The sequence below is a fragment of the Chrysemys picta genome, chromosome 1, assembly GCF_011386835.1.
Source record: "Chrysemys picta bellii isolate R12L10 chromosome 1, ASM1138683v2, whole genome shotgun sequence".
NCBI lineage: Eukaryota > Metazoa > Chordata > Testudines > Emydidae > Chrysemys > Chrysemys picta.
In genome coordinates this window covers 111,322,558-111,339,705 of record NC_088791.1, presented here as the reverse complement: position 1 = coordinate 111,339,705, position 17,148 = coordinate 111,322,558, and the positions used below count along the sequence as shown (strand labels likewise).

The 17,148-nt window shown below is 39.4% G+C and overlaps 1 protein-coding gene across 42 annotated transcripts in view; it reads right to left on the bottom strand.

Annotated features, from left to right (window-relative positions):
- Positions 1-17,148, bottom strand: part of ERC1 (ELKS/RAB6-interacting/CAST family member 1) — a 525,728-nt gene that overhangs the window by 283,686 nt on the left and 224,894 nt on the right. For 26 of the 42 annotated variants that reach the window (XR_010598153.1, XR_010598155.1, XR_010598149.1 and 23 more), the window contains one exon: positions 10,928-10,939. The exons of the other annotated variants lie outside the window; for them this stretch is intronic. Coding sequence is in view for 20 of the 26 variants with exons in the window: in XM_065582406.1 (XP_065438478.1) it covers positions 10,928-10,939 (12 nt within the window). In the remaining 6 variants the exon portion in view is untranslated. The remainder of the gene's footprint in view (positions 1-10,927; positions 10,940-17,148) is intronic. 42 annotated transcript variants of the gene reach the window in all.

The following is a 17,148-nucleotide window of genomic DNA, read 5'->3' as shown; positions in this document are numbered from 1 at the left end:
GAATCTAATAGAAAATGGATTGAAGAAAAAAAATATTCTTTAGTAACTTTTAACTTCTATTGAATTAGCAAAAGTTTTATGAAAGCTCATCCATTTTAGGTATAAAATATAAACTCAAGGTGAACCTTGAAATATGGTTATTAGATAGCGATTTGGGGGTCCATTTATTAGAAAAAAATACCAATAACTTATGGATAAGGTTAACAAGGACAGTCAGTCTTCCAGCAGATACATTTGTTTTGATGTTTTCTTTTTGTTCATTGTGCAAATAGATGCAAAGCCAAAAATGACATTTGTAAAATTATTGATTAGGTCTCACTGTATAGATTCCTTCTCTCTGCTACATGCTGAGTTAGTTGTATTTGGCCCTAACAGTGCAGGAAAAACTCCCCAAGGTGTATGAACCAACCACCCTGTGAATAGATCACAGGAAGCCTGTTATTCTCTACTCAAGAGGCCTGTAAGCTTCTGCACACTTTGGCTGAAAAAAAGTATTTTCTAAAACGCAATTAAATCTTCTTTATGAATGACATTTTATTGAGGTTTCAGTGGGTATTTTTGTGATCTGAGATCACACGCATCTGCTTTTAACACAGCTCCCACTGGCCAGAAAAGAAAAGTCAAAATACAGCATAGTTTCTTTTCCTTAATGAGAGTATTCAATCATTTGATTCTTTCCCCTCCTAAAATCACACTCGCTATAATCAATGAAATCTTTTTTTTTTTTTATAAAAAAAATAATTTAAAGATTTAATTTTTTAAACATGAAATGTAATTTGGGCAGAGTACATTTTTAAAACAAAGTCCGAAAGGTGCTATGCTAAAGTAGGATAAACCCAGAATATGGCATATATTAAAGAAATTATCACTATGAAAATGTCCTCTACACTTTAAATATCTATTTCTGAAAGTCTACCAGAGTAGCTGCAAAACTTGAAACACTCAAAAACAATAACCACTATTTTTGTGGATTTGCAATGTCTTTGGTGTTGCAGAACCAGCCAGCTCAGGGCATGTAAATTAACAAATCTTATCACACATACAAGACAACACTTAAAGAAAAGACTATTACTTAGCGTAAAACAATTATGGTTCTTTGAGATATGTGGATTCCATTCTTGCTATGCATGTGCCCCACACACTCAAGACTGGATTCTTTTGGCCAGCAGTATCTGGCAGGGCCATACCTGTGCCCTAAATGTCCTCTTCCCAACCACCCCACAAAGGCATAAAGGGCAGAGAAGTCCCAACCATCCCTCAGTTCTTTTTCCAATACAAAATTGCAGAGGAGTAGGACTCTAGTAGTGGAGAAGGAGGGCAGGTCATGTAGGCAACACATTCCAGAGAACAACAGTTACAGAAGAAAGAATAGGTACTTAACTGATAGTAAGTGATTACCCACAAGAATTCCACTCCTGGTGATTAACAAACAGATGTCTGTCTTTTTGGAAGTAGGCACTAGGATTCCTACTTGAACATCAGAGCCCTGCCAAAATGGGCATCCAATCTGGAAACTTCTTTAAAAGAATGTCTTGCAGATGTGTGGACTGAGCTCTGTGAGGTTGCCCTACAAATTTCAGAAATATGCTAAGTGTTCTGAAAGGCAGCAGAGGCTGCCTAATCACTAGTGAAATAAGCTTTAATGTGTCTAACTTATAACGTGTTCTTATACAAGTGGATACCCATCTTGATGATCTCTCTGAGAACACTTGACCCTTAACCCAATCAGCAAAGGCCACGAACAGTCTAGGTGTGTTTCTGAATAATTCTGGCCTGTTAAGGTAATATGACAATACCCTTACTACATCAAGAGTATTACGTTTAGTTTCATCTATGGTTGAGTGAAGCTTGGGGAAGAAAATTGGGAGATGAATATATTTTATATGAAATTCTGAAACTATTTTGGGCAAGTACTTGGTATGAGGCCTAACAGTAATCCTGTCCTTATGAAAAACTGTTTAAGGGGGACCACCATGAAAGCCTGAATCTACCTTATACTTCAAGATGATGTAATGATAATTAAAAAGACAATACTTACTGATAGGAAGTATCACGAACAGGTTGCTACATGTTGTAAGAGAGGAAATGATCAACCCTCTTAATACTTTATTAAAGGTCCTAAGAAGTATGGGGCTCTCAAACACGGTTGAGGGACGGACATTAATAAGTCTCTTAAAGAACTGTGCCACTATAGGGTAAGAAAATGCAATATTGCAGGTAAGATGGTCATGTGCAGATATTGCTGCTAGATGGACCCTTATGGAATAGAAATAAATTCACATTGTCTACTGAGATGATCTACTAGAGAGTTCTCAATGCCTGGGAGATATAGGGCCAGTGGCACGAACCAGTGATGAATACATCACATACAGAGCTGAATGGCCTCCTGACATAGTGGAAGACCTGGCTCCTCGTCAGACAAAAAGCAAAGCTGTGGTATTGTCCATCAGCACTTGCCGAATGTGGATCCCTGGAGTAAAGGAAGGAATGCACTGCATGCCAGGCAGATGGATCTGAGTTCCAGGACAGTTATATTCAGATATGGTTCTTGATGGGACCATAGGCTCTGTGTTTGAAGGTGATCTAGATGAACCCAACCATCCTTAAATGTAGGCCTCAGTCACCAGTCTTGGTAGGAAGAGGTAGCAGGCAGGGTACTCCCTTGCACACCTGAAGTGGGTCTTTCTACCCGTTTAACAAAGAGGGCTTCTTGCAGGATCAAGATTAGCATGTCCATGTAGTGTCTGCTGGGTAGATACACTGATTTCAACCAAGCTTCTATGGAGTGTACGTGAAATCCGACAAACAGCATCACATAGGTGCACAAAACCATATGTTCCGTAAACCTGAGGTATATTCTTATTGATGTTGGGAGGAAATTTAAAGTTGGTTGATGAGGTTCACTGTAGGTAGGAATCTTTCTTGTGGAAGCGAAACTGTCACTGACCTGTAATCTACATGGCTCCTATGAACTTTATGCTATAAGTCAGAATAAGTGTAGATTTTTTTCTGACCTCCAGACCCAGTGTGGGCAAGGCCTTTAACGTTACTTGAGCTGCTTTGGTCACTTGCTGAGAGAACTTCCCCAGAGCAATCAGTCATCAAGATAAGGAAAGATCTGAATTCCATGTCTTCTTAAGTGAGCTGCTATGACTGCAAAGTAATTGGTGAATGGTCTTGGTGTTGAGGAAAGGCCAAAGGGCAGGACCTGGCGAGGTATTCCTATTAGCACCATGAGGAATTTTCTGTGAGCTAGATGTATGAATATATGAAAATAGGCCTCTGGATGATCGGGCCCTGCAAACCAGTCTTGAGAATCTAATAATGGAATTATTAAGACCAATACCACTTCCTTGAATTTGAAACCATGGATGAAAGTGCGGAGATATCGAAGTACCAGAATGCCAACCCTCTTTCTTCTTCAGAATGAGCAAATAATGGGAATAAATCACCTTGTCCCTGAACTCTTCCACTGCTCCAAGATGTAGTCAAGTCTCCACTTCTTGATTCATCAGTATCTCAGAGATGGTCCTTGAAGAGGGATAGGCAAGGTGGAGAGAGAATAGGAAGAGACTGGAATTGTATGCAATTTCCATTATCTCTTGGACCCATTTGTCCATGGTGATACTAGGCCAGATTCCCCCTCACCCCTCTTCAAAAACAAACAAAACAAAACAGCTGTTACCAAAAGGGAGGGAAATTGATAGCAATCTGCTTGCCAGGCTCTCAGCTGTGTTGTGAAACAGTGTTGAGAGAAAGCAACTAAGTTTGCTGTAGCTGAGGAAGAGGCAGTGGTTCATCTTTGTTGAAACTCTGCTTTTTTCTCAGTGAGTTTATGTTCTCTCTGGGCTATAATGGCATGGAGGAGAGGGATACCATCTTAAGGAGGGTTGAGGTCTGGCTTGCTGTACACTCCAGCCCCAAGGAGACAAGTCCAGAGAAAACAAAGTAGCTTTAGAGTCTTAACAAGTAGAGGGCCTCATTAATGTTTGAGTTGAAGAGGCTGAGTCTTGAATGGAAGATAGTCTATCAATGGGAGTCCATCTGTTCATTCTTATACCTAGCTAGATAAATGACAGAAAATTACTTTTGACAACTGTAAGCTTCAACTTAGCTTTTTCTATCAAAGCCATATAAATCAGGTATCTATTTTGCTTAATAAATGCACATAAATTATCCATTAAAGAAGAAAAATAACCTCCAGATATTTTTCTTTGATTAACTGTAATCTGACACATACAGATTACGGAAAACCTTTAACATTTCATGAAGTTAGAATAATAACTTCTCATGATGCCACTCTAGATAATTTGTTTACTTTTGGACATGTTAACATGCAGATATGTTATAATTTAAAAGGAGGTTTTATATAAACAATGTAAATGAAAACACCTTGTTTTGCCAATTTCTCTCCAAAAAATCACAAGAGACTCTTCTGCCCCTAAATCATTCCACACAAAGCTCTTCAAAATGCATAGCACACAGCTGACACACACATGAAGGAAGTGCTTGTGTGTGCATATGCCTCAAACGCTGCACAATTTCAAATCCCCAAAGGAAAAATTCAAACGTAATGAATACAAAAACTAAAAACAGAGCACTAACACAGGAAAAATAGGAACTCACCTATGTTGCACAGAATCAATCTAATACTAACTTCACTATGAAGCTGGGAAGAGGTAAAATTACAATATTTGAAGACTGGAAAAAAGAGAAAGTTTATGAGATGATGTCTAGGTCTGAAGAAGACACAAAAGCAGGACTGAACCCTTCAAGGAAAATATTAAAACTTCCACTTCAAACCATGGAACAAGACTCTTATAACCAGTGGATTCAAAACAAAGTTTGATGGCTACTATACTGGTATGTTGAAGGAAAACCACAAATTCCAGTGGCTATTTAACTTATCTCCAGAGGTAAACCTGGTTCTCAAGCATCTTTTGGGAAAGAGGCAAGGTTATTAATTATCTTCCTGGATTTATATTCAATTCTTTTTTTTTTTAAGGATTTAAACAAGTTTAAAAACAGAATAAAGGCCTATAGAATTGTCATGAAATACTAAGTAAAACAGGCATTTGGACCTTTCCCTACTCTGCCTAATTCATGTTTGATTTTAAGAATACATGCATATTGACTCTTCAAGATTTACTTCAGAAGGAAAACAATAGCATAGACATTGAAGGACCAAAGTTCTGCTTTGAAATAGAAAGTCTTAGAATCAGAAGCATTTAAGGATGTCTCTATTATGCTGCTACGCCATGTAATAACCTTCCAAATATTAAGGGTCAGAAGAATATTAAGAATATGTTGGTTCATTTTAATCTCTCTGGCTAGCCCAGAGCCTGATCCTGCAATGTGCTGAGCTAACATGGAAGACTGAAAACATTCTGTAGAATGAGATTACATCTCTATTAACTGTTACAATTACATCTCTATTACTTACAACACCTACCTGTGTATGGAATACTTCCTGTTCTAACAGCAATTTAACTGGGAGCTATCATAGTAGTAAGTAGGCATAGTACTTTTAACAAAGAAGATTTACTGATTTCATGAATAGATGGCTAACTGAAAATGAATAGAGAAAGGAACAGTCAGATAATACTGTAATGCACTAAGCACTTCATAAAGGAGGGTTCCTATAACCTTACCAACCATACCTATTATCAATAACATGTTGAAGCCTCCATAACCCACATTTATGTACCTGAGAACTAGAATACTAAAAAGGGGCATATTTATGAACTGTGCCTTTGAAGTACATGAAGAGTTATCTTTACATCTTAGGTTTGTATTAGGACTGGGGATGAGGGGTAGAGTGAAGCTTCTATTCTGAGGTGGTACTATATTTTAAATTTTCTTTTACCAGGTTATGGCAGCCTGGAGTTGTTTAGATTTCCACTCAGTTTATACAGGCACATCTTGCAATGGGCTCTTATTTGGAACTATACTGTGTACCTGACTAATAGCCTATATTCACCAACAGTTCCTTTCCACTTAGCTATACAAGACCTAGAGTGCTCTTCAGTGTTTCCTAGTGGAATCAGTATTCTATTTTAGAGGGCAAACAGTTCCTGAAAACCTTGTGCTTTTAAGATCCTAGTTTACTTGCCTGAAAAGGTGATATTGTACTTAAGTTTGAGTTTGTGCTGAGAGCTTTCAGCAAACCTGAATGTAAGAAATAGGGCAATGGAAGATAGCTCTGACACTTACCTCTCTGTACTCATTGTTAAAAACTATTACTACTTCCATCTTTCATTTGGATAGCGTAAGGTTTAATTCATATTTGTAAAGTCTTTGAGACTGTTGTGTGAATTATGCTAAACAAGTCAGGCCACCTGTACTAATATTCCTAAATTTGGATTAGGCTAAAGCTTTGTCAGAGGGTGCCTAAAGTTAGGTAACTAAATCCAAACAACCTGATTTGCAGAGATAGAGTTCTCATGAACTCATTATCAGTTCTCAATCAAGTCAGTTAAAGGAATCTTATACTGCCCAGCCCTTCCAAAAAATAAAGTCACTTTTATGCTGGTTTAATGGCGTTTTACAAAGTTCACCGTTATCAACATGTATTTTAGGTTATTTATTTTAATATTGCTCAGCACCCAGAGACAATATGAAGAGTGCTCGGATGAATTAAAAAACAATTATAAAAATGGCCTTGAAAAAAGCCTTTGCTATGCAAAATCAGGGCTTCAGACTTGAGTACCAATAGGTCAATATTAGTCTTGTTGATCTGGAGGGATAAATTAATTTTCCTCTGTCATATCTTAGTTTCTGCTTTTAAATCGATGAAAAAAGAGCTTCTATTTGTATTTTAAATTGTTTAAATTATTGTTTAAATTGTTTCATCAACATTTGAGATCCTTTTAAAAAAGGATCCTGGCACAAATCTTCAGGGTGTTCACAATTACCTCATATTGCTCAGTTTGGTGAAGTGCGATAAGCTCTCCCTCTCCCTCCCCATTGATAGGTTATTTAATTTGAAGGTAGAAATTACTAGATTGTTTGTTTTTAAATCTCCCTTGTATTTATGCTTTATGGTTTCCTGCTTCAACTGTGCCAATATATTTCAATCCTAACTTGAAATATACCTGACCAGTATAGAATTAGATTTTGCTAGCCTGGCCTTCCATAGTCCACTATCTGTCCTTATATGGCACTTGCTGTTTTCTAGATTTTTATGATATATAAAGGATCACAGGATATGACTGATTTTAACCATGTGTTTCTCATTATTTTCCTCCTATTGTATTGTAATTGTGTTAATGTAATTCTCACTCCCTCAGTTAAGCACTATGCTCCACAAGGACAGTTACCACCACCAGTGGGAATGCTCAATAGCTCAGCATGAAATTCTGTGGTAAATTTGCTTAACCAGTAATATTTTCAGAGCTTCTGTTTATTTTATTATTTACTTTGAATTATTATTGCACCCAAACTTTCTAGGTGATATAATTTTAAACACATTATAATCACATATCATAAAGACCTCTCCAGCCCTGATAACCATCCCATAATCCCAATTTGCACTAACAGTTGTAATCTCCTCAAAAATGAAACCGGATTTGTTTGACAACACCTATCTTCCATAAAACCATGTTGACTGGCATTAATTATACTCTGACCATTTAAAACTGAATCCTGCATCAGTTTTTCCGTTATTTTGCCAAAGACTAATGTCAGGGTAACTGGCCTATAGCTATCTAGGTCATCTCGCTTGTTCTTTTTGAATATTGGCACATTAACACTCTTCCAGTCTTCTGGAATTTCCCCAGTATTCCAAGATTTATTAAAAATTAACATAAGCAGGCCTGAGGTCTCCTCAGCCACCTTTTTTAGGAATCTTAGGTGCAAGTTATCGAGGCCTGCTGATTTATAATAAAAATGTTTATTCTTAGTAGATATTGTTTAACATACAACATCCTACTTCCTTCCAAATACAGATTGCAAATACTTATTGAACACGTCTGCCTTTTCTGCATCATAACTGCCAATTTTACCATCGCAATTTAGTAATGGGCTTAAACCATTGTTCGGATTATCTTTTGTTCCGGATATATTTAAAATACACCTCTACCCCGATATAACGCTGTCCTCAGGAGCCAAAAAATCTTAGTGCGTTATAGGTGAAACCGTGTTATATCGAACTTGCTTTGATCCACGGGAGTGCGCAGCCCCCCCCCCGGAGCGCTGCTTTACCGCGTTATATCCAAATTCATGTTATATCCGGCCGCATTATATCGGGGTAGAGGTGTACTTCTCCTTGCCCTCCTGAGTCCTGTCAGACGCAGATTTTCTCTGGTATCTTTAGTGCCCCTTATCAATTTTCTGCATTTCATATCTTCTAATTTATTTTGATTGCTATCTATTTTCCCTTTTTTCCTTTTTAGAATTTATTTTTTTAAATACACACACATGGATATAGGCTTAGGAAGCCTAACCCTCTTAGCGAGGATGAACTTTTAACCAAAGTTATCCTCTTTCATGACTGTGGAATTGTGGCTTTTTGACCATCTAGCAAACTCTTCTTAAACTCTTCCCAACTTTCTTTCAGATTTTTCTGTTTTCCCTCCCAATCAATTTCATACATAATTTTCCTCATCTTTTGGAAAATTAGCCCTTTGAAGCACCGTGTGTGTGTGTGTGTGCGCGCGCGCGAGCGCGCATGTTTATAGTTAAATATACACACCTGTTTGGGACTGTCCTCTATTTGCCTATTTTGAATGCATTTAGGTCATGATCACTGGTGCCTAAGCAACCATAACCTTCCAGTTCACTGGTCAATTAATATTATCATAATGAGGTCCAAAACAGAGTTAACTCCTGTTGGGTGAAATACCTGTTTGTTAGAAAATGACCATCTATACTTTTTACAAACTTTAATGTTAGCTGCAGAAGACCTTTAGCATGTCTTACACTGAAGTCCAGACACAGGTACCAGCACAGTGTTCTCCCAACATATCCAGAGCTTCTGAGAACACCACTTGCTGAAACTCACACAAAGGAAGACCTAGTATTTGGCTTCTCTAGATACTGTCCCACCTCCATAGATGTAGACATTTTGGTCTGAATCTGACTTCTTCCCCCCACAAAATATGCATAATTTCCTCATAGGAAGGATTCATATCATCAGCCAGACAGTCAGTTCAAGTTAACTAGACTATCAAGTCAGATAAATCTACTGAGACTTTGCAGATGCTATAATGGAGGCAAAGAACCACTTCATTGCCTCTCACATAGCCAGGGTACCAGGATTCAAAACAACTTTATAACTCAATCAACCATGTTCTGCAAGAGACTTCTGCCACCAGTTCTCTACAATCTTCCATCTCACTTCCTCATTTACAGGTCAGCTGCAAACCACGGACACTTGTGAAGATGAAGCCAGGGAAGACGAAGCCTAGGGATTACTATAGCAATAATGGTCATCTGTTAGCAATACAGTACTCTCCTTCAGAGCCCTTTTGAAGTTTAATTAGGAATCCCTGGGAGCGGTTCATGAAAGCAGGTCCCTTGTCCCAACAGTATGCTGTGTGCGCTAACCTCAGAACACTGAGTCACTGTTCAATCCATGACATGGGTGCAATATTCAACTCTCCAATTGTTAATCCTGTCCCAAACACCAGATGATTTAGAATGTGGCCAGCTGTATGCACTGAGCCTGCAACCAGCTGGGAAATCCCCATTGTCACTATGGTAGCCAAGAAATAACTAGGCACGCTCAGAAGATAGATCTATGTGGATGTTAAAGTTACTGAGTACTACCTACCTTTGCAAGTCCAAACTCCTCTGTACTGAGGACCATTAGGGTGTAAAAGGGCAATTTGCACACGAGTAATAGCCCCCATTTAACTTCAGCCTAGAAACAGATACACCATTGGATCTAATTTCAGGCCAGGAGATTCAAACTTTAAGGTCAGAAGGGATCATTATAATCACTGTTGGATGTATACAGCACAGTCATACATATCCTTGATGACTCCTCTTGGATTCAGGGTGTACTAATTATTCAGATAGAACTAACTACTGAAGAACCAGTTTGGGTGTATCATCCAGGCTGGTCTCAGCTATTCATGTAAAGTTGGGGGCCTCCAACCTATACCAAAACATGAATAGTTGATGTTTTATATTAACCCATTGCTATTACATTCAATATGAATCAGAAGCAATGATCACCAATTAAACCCCTTTTTTTCCTGAGGTTCCAGACAAAACAAACAGCACCAGAACTAAACCTATGTTTACACTGTAGCCTGTGTCAGCAAAACTTATGTCACTCAGGGGGCTGGACTGTTCACACCCCTGAGCGACATAAGTTACACTGACATAAGCATTCGTGTGCACAATGCTACATCAGCAGGAGAGCTTCTCCCACCGACATAGCTTATGCTGCTTGCAGAGGTGTTTTTTTTTAATGTCAACAGGAGAGGTCTCTTCTGTCAGCATAGAGCATTTTCACCAGATGCGCTGCAGCAGCACAGCTGTATTGGTACAGCTGTGCCACTGCAACACTGCACGTATAGACAAAGACATACCCTAAGTGTCTCACTCTAGCTTTTTTTTTTTTTGCTTTTTATAATAATTTTCCCTGACCACCACCACATGACCTTAAGACCTAAATACCAAGCAATCTTCTTCCCCCAAGCTCCATATCCCCAGCACACTTAAATCTTGTGATACCCTTTGATGTACACTGGTTTGGAAACAAAAAGTTGTATCAATTGTTCAAGTTCAAGTTTTGTGCTCTTATAAAATTCATTCTTTACCCTTCAAAACCAGCACTCCCACTTCCATAGATTGGACCAGATTCCTGTTTCTCTGTTTTAATACCTGAAGTGGTTTGGTTCTGGCCTTTTGTTAGATCTCAATTTTAGATTAACCCACAGCAGTCTAATAAACATCTTTCTTAAAAGTGGATACTGACCTTGAGGTGAGGCTGAAGGGAACAGCAAATCCAGGAAGGAGATGCGAAAGAGAAAGTTAGAGAAAGGGTTAATGAGAATCCTGTTCAGAGATAATACAGCACAAGAAAACAGGACAAAACAACTAGTACAGCATTAGAGACAGAATAACACACACACAAGCGAAGTTCTTCCTAGAACAAAGTGCACCAAGGTTTGCAACCTCTCAGTTAACAAGACACACATTCTAATTAGATTACACCATTCTACTTAGAGATGAGTTTCTCTAGGGCACATTCTCTCTGGTATAAATTGTTTCTTGGGGTAGGGGAATGAACCAACTTCAGATACCTTTGGGATTGCACTGGAACACCACCAGCCAACTTCCTTCGGGAATGTTAATTGGATTTTTTTTTTTTTTAAAGTGTGGATCTTAAATACAAGGTGGCACTACAACCCTGATAAGTTTCTTTAGGCTACCTTCCTTTCAGGCTTTACTTTTCTTTCAATGAGTACGAAAAATGCATTATCTGGAACCACATTCCCTGCCGATGTCCCAGGTTTGTTGAGAGGCATGGAATGACAAAATTAAGTGCATATGGCTGCAGGTCTTAGTTTATCCTGTCATAGCTAAAAAGAAATCCAGCCCATCTTTAATAGTTTACACACTAGAACAATTTCTCGAAACAGAAAGAGAATCATCAGCCTCTCCTTTCCACATTGCTGCTGTCTTAACTCAGACAATCAAATTCCACATAAGGTGCAATCTAAAAACAATAATGAACAAACAGGCATATCCTTTGACAGTTCTCTCCAATGATGTTCAACAACAAGGCTGACTAAAATGCCATGCTGGAGTTTCCTGTACAGCAAGAGGCCCCATGGGTTCATTATTGCCCTTCTGGTGTAAACTCCAATATCCCCCTTTCATAGACACCCATTGTCAATTTCACTGATAAGAGTGATATGCTCAATAAAGATCCAGAAACCCAAAATAATCATTTTACCCCAGATTTGAAACTTTATGCTCTATTCTTTTATTTTATTTAAAAAAAAAAGGATTGATGACAAATACATTTCTTGCTCTCAAAAACATCAATTTGACTTTTAAATACATATGGGATTCTAGAAAATAAACTACAGTGGCCAGATTTGGATCTTGGGATAGTAAGCAAAGAGGGATACAATGTGTGACAAAAATTTATGCAGAAAAGTTGAAAAGCTATGGGTTTCATGCCTTTAGTGTAGATAACTGTAACTTGAGTTTTATTATTCTTTATTTCGGATATAAATATTTTCAACAATAATGATGACGGGACACCAAATTTGTGTGGGTGATACGCTTCAAAATGAGGTATAGTTGAGAAGTATGGCAGTGGCTTGCAAGAAAGAAACTAATAAAAAACAACTTACTCTGGTATTTTGAAACAATGATCTTTAATAGTTTCTAAAAGGAATATACTTGAAACTGAAGGCTGTGTGGAGTGGCATTTATAGGTATGATCTTGAAGCAAGTCATTAACACTCCAGCCTCCTCAGTCAATCCAGCTAAAAAATAGTGTACATAAAACAGACCTTCTTGAGATTCAAAAGTTGCAAATCTACTGGGGCTGTCCTTAAATTTAAGAGTTTAACTGCACAATTATGAACAGTCAAGTAAATTAAAAAACAGAAAAAAGGGAAGACAAATGTCAGGTTGACAACAGAGATTATGGGACTTGCAAGGGGAAAAAAGGGGGAAAGGACTATTTTAATCAAATGTTGAATCCAGACAGTGCAAGTTTAGGAATTTACACTTTGCGCACTAGTGTCAGTCTGTAGTTACTCATACTATGGATATTGTTTCCTTCAAGATCTCAATAGAACTCAGCACAGGACTAGGGACTAGAAAAAAATTACACCACTCAAAAGAGGGAGTTTTGAACAAACCACTAAGTTCTTCCAATTGGCAGTAAAGGTATCCTCTTTTGCCAATGAGACAGGCAGACCAGTGTTGGAAAAGCTATGTTGGGCTACCTGCAGTTTCTCTACAGTGCAGAGAAATGCTATTTAACCAGTTGCAGAGGATTTGTACAGAGAAAACGACACCACATCTTCAGTTTACTAAGGAGCACGATCTTTCTTACCAAGAAAATGGAAATATATGTTATTGCTGATTTATGGTCTCTGTAAGTGTTTAATATATGAAATACGTGAAATAGGATTTTAGGCCTCTTTAGTACATATCTAGAATAAAAGGGAGAGAATACAGTGTGAATAGTTTTCTAAAACCATAGTAAAACGAACTGAAAAGTTTGCAAATGCGCTGTTGCTTGCAGAGTGAAAATAAGCCACAGTATAACATGTACTGCACTCAAAATAAAGTAATGGGAAATTTAGCAATAGAATCTCAGTGCACAAAATCTTTCTTCCAAAACCAACATCAGTGAAATTGACCAAGAAAGGCACAGAGAAGCAAGCATCTTCTCCAAGCAAGCAGGGTCAGATAAATGATAGATGTTCGGTTACAAAGCAATATAATCATTTTTATTGCTTCACACAGCCAATTTCCCTTCAAGCAAGAACATACAGAGCATTCCTTACAAGATCCAGCAGTAGCCCTTCTCCCCAGCCTCATTAAGTGTGCACTCTCTGACATATTTTACATAGGGAGACAACAGAATTGTAATGTCAGATGCTAGTCTTGAATGAACCACTTGCCTTTTAAGGGTTTATTTCAATTTATATCAAAATACAGCCAGCTTAAACCAAATTTCTGGGTAACAGATGGGCAAAGCTGATTTGATGCACATCATTTTACTATTTAATCATGGAGAAATATATATTTTAAAATATGTTGATTAAACTGGAGGATTTATTCTGGCCATGATTTATTCCTCATGCTTGAGTATGCATATTCCTCCATTTGGCTGTAGCAAGGAAAAGAGGAGTCTGTTCCTTTAATTCCATATACAATTGGGAGTAAAAGTATAATGCATGCTCTACTTTGAATTTTGAATGCACAGAGGAGAGGGGCCATGGGTATTCTTTTAATTCCACTTGCTTTGGTGGTCATGGGTCCCATATAATAACGTGTGTGTGTGTTCTCTCATTCCAGCTGAACAGGGGAAGGTGAATACTGTCCTGGGGTAGTCTCTGACATTTTGGCTGTACTGAGAGAGAGCTTTTATGACTGTACTTTTGTGGGAGAAAAGGGAAGATGACTAGGTTAGTATACATGTTCCTTCATTGCAGATGTCTTGGGCAGAAGGGGTGTTAGTGTTTATTTCACTCGTTTTATAGCTATTGATGGACCTTTCATCCTTGCTGTAGTGTGCGGACAGATCTTGGGGTCTGTTCCTTTTTATTCCTAATGTAACAAGGGAGAGATTTACCTAAGTTAAAGAAGTTTTTATAACCATTGAGATGCACTCGCATGTCCATGATTCAGAGCAAGGGCATCACCCTGGTGTCAGGGATGTGGCTGTTGCCCTCCCCAAGAAAATTCATCCAAATTTGGCTGAGATTCTGAAAAATCAGTTTGCACATGCTCAGTAGAGACATATTACGAGTTTGTATGCAGTGTCGTTGTAGCCGTGACAGTCCCAGGATATTAGACACACAAGGTGGGTGAGGTTATATTTAGAAGTATTTATAAGAATGGACAACTCTCAGATACCCACCCCAAACGCATTGCCAAACTTATCCATTTCATCCTCACCCATAACAATTTAACATTAAAAAACTAACACTTTTTATCCATACCATGGGAATAGCCATGGGTACTAGGACGGCTCCTCAATATGCCAACCTCTTCATAGCCACCTTGAAGAATTATTCCTGGACAAATGCACCATGAAACCAATGATATACCTGAGATACATCAATAATATTTTCATCCTCTGGACAGACAGCCTAAACTTCCTCATAGATTTCCACCAGTATTTCAACCACCACCACACATTAAACTCTCTGGAACAGTGCCACCCTAGCATCAACTTCCTGGACATGACTATCAGCTTCAACAATGGAACCCTACAAACCACCATATACAAGAAATCTACGGATCACCACACCTACCTTTGTGGATCCAGTAACCACCCCTAAGACACCAAGAAATCAGTTACCTACAGTCAGGCACTCAGATTCCACAGAATATGCTCCGAAGAGAAAGTCCAAGATATGCACCATAACACACTTAAAACCACCTTCAAAACCACCACTAGAGAAGTAGATTCCACCATGGAACGGGCCACCCAAATACCCCGAGAGAATCTGCTTCAATACAGAAATAAAACCCCTCTGATTGCACACCCCTAGTGGTCACCTAGCACCCCACACTGGAACCCATAGAGGGTATCATGAAACAACTATGACCCATACTCAATGGGAACCCCACCCTGAAAAAAATCTTTTCTGAACTCCCACTTCTGGCATTCAAACAACCCTCCAACCTCTCCAAGCTCATCATCAGGAGCAAGCTCCCCACAGACCATGACACATCAACTCAAAGCGGCATCAGACCCTGCCAGAACAGAAACCTGTATACATTTGTCCACTGCTATGATGATCGATACTCCCACAACACATCTTTCAAGATCCATGGATCCTACACAGGACTATCAAAACACATGGTATACCTCATCCAGAGCACTAAATGCCCCAACAACAACTATGTGGATGAAACCAGACAATCACTACACTCTCAAATGAACTCACACAGGAAAATGATAAAAGACAAAAAATTCCTATCACCTGTAGGTGAACACTTTTCACAAAGTGATCACTCTATGTCTAACCTATCAGTGATCCTCTTCAAAGGAAACCTGCAAGACACTTTCGAAACACGAGTCTGGGAGCTTAAATTCGTTATTCTGCTAGACACTAAAAATCATGGACTGAACAGACACACTGGATTTATGCTTTATTACAACGACCTGTAATCCACTAACCCCCTCTTTTTGGCTGCAGAGGTGTTAATGGGCCACACTACCTTGAATGGTCCCTTACAATATGTGCTAATTACTTATGCTAAACAATCTGTCCCACCTTGCATTGTGCTGTGATGCTCTGAATAAGTTTCCCAGACCTGAAGAAGAGCTTCTCTCTCTCTCTTACCAACAGAAGTTAGTCCAATAAAATAAATTTTCAAGTCTTGTCTCCTTATAACGAGTTTGGCAGTTAGTTTTTCTAAGATTTCATCTGCACTGAGCATGCTTTATCCTGTCCCAGCTCCTACATGATAACCAGGCTGCAAATATGCCACTCCCCACAGAGTGACTGAGCATGTTCCAGTTCAGGGACTGGAACTCAGACAAGACGACTTTTGCTCTTGTCCTCTCAATGTTGGTGCTCAGACAGTATGGAGGAGGAAGAGAAGAAGTAGACTTAATATAATGAAGGAGAGGGTGAGGAACAGAGAGGGTTTACTGGGAAAGAGAAGCCAGGGTGGAGCTGGGGAGCAGAGAGATTAGAACTAGGGAGACAAGAGCAGAGGGATAGAGCAGGAGCCAAAGGATAGAAGCAGAGCAGGAATTCAAGGAAGAGGCTTCCTTCCTTCCAAGAAGGAGGGAAATGGGGTTCAAGAGCTCTAGGGATGAGGGGGACAGAGTAGGGGAGACAGTGGCAGCAACTCAGGAGAGGATGGATAGGAGCAGAAAGTGGGGACAGTGACAGGCTGGGGGCACATGGGGATGGAGGGTCTATAACCCACTAGTGTATACTCCCTCCCAGGGCCGGCTCCAGGCACCAGCTTGGCAAGCAGGTGCTTGGGGCGGCCAGTCCGGAGAGGGGTGGCACGTCCAGCTATTCGGCGGCAATTTGGCGGAGGGTCCCTCACTCCCACTTGAAGCTAAGGACCTCCCGCCGAATTGCCGCCGCAGATCGCGATCACAGCTTTTTTTTGGGGGGGTGGGGGCTGCTTGGGGTGGCAAAAACCCTGGAGCCAGCCCTGCTAGCTCCAGAACCTGGAATTTAACTCAGGAGAGTCCTGAGTCTTTATATTATGTTAACTTTAGGTGTGAAACCTCACTGTCTAGTTACTTGTCCCATCCTCCTTTAGTGGTTGGTTCACATAGCAGATAACACAGCCTACTACTGTTAACAGTTACTTGGCTCTAGTGGTACAGGGTTTGTACTGTTGATCTAAAGGTCCCAACCTTATGGTTGACCGATGTAGGGGTCAGTATAATTCCACATGTTGGAATTTCTGTTTTTTCAACTTGCCTTCTTAAAAATCTAGGAAGTTACACAAAGCCGGGGCGGA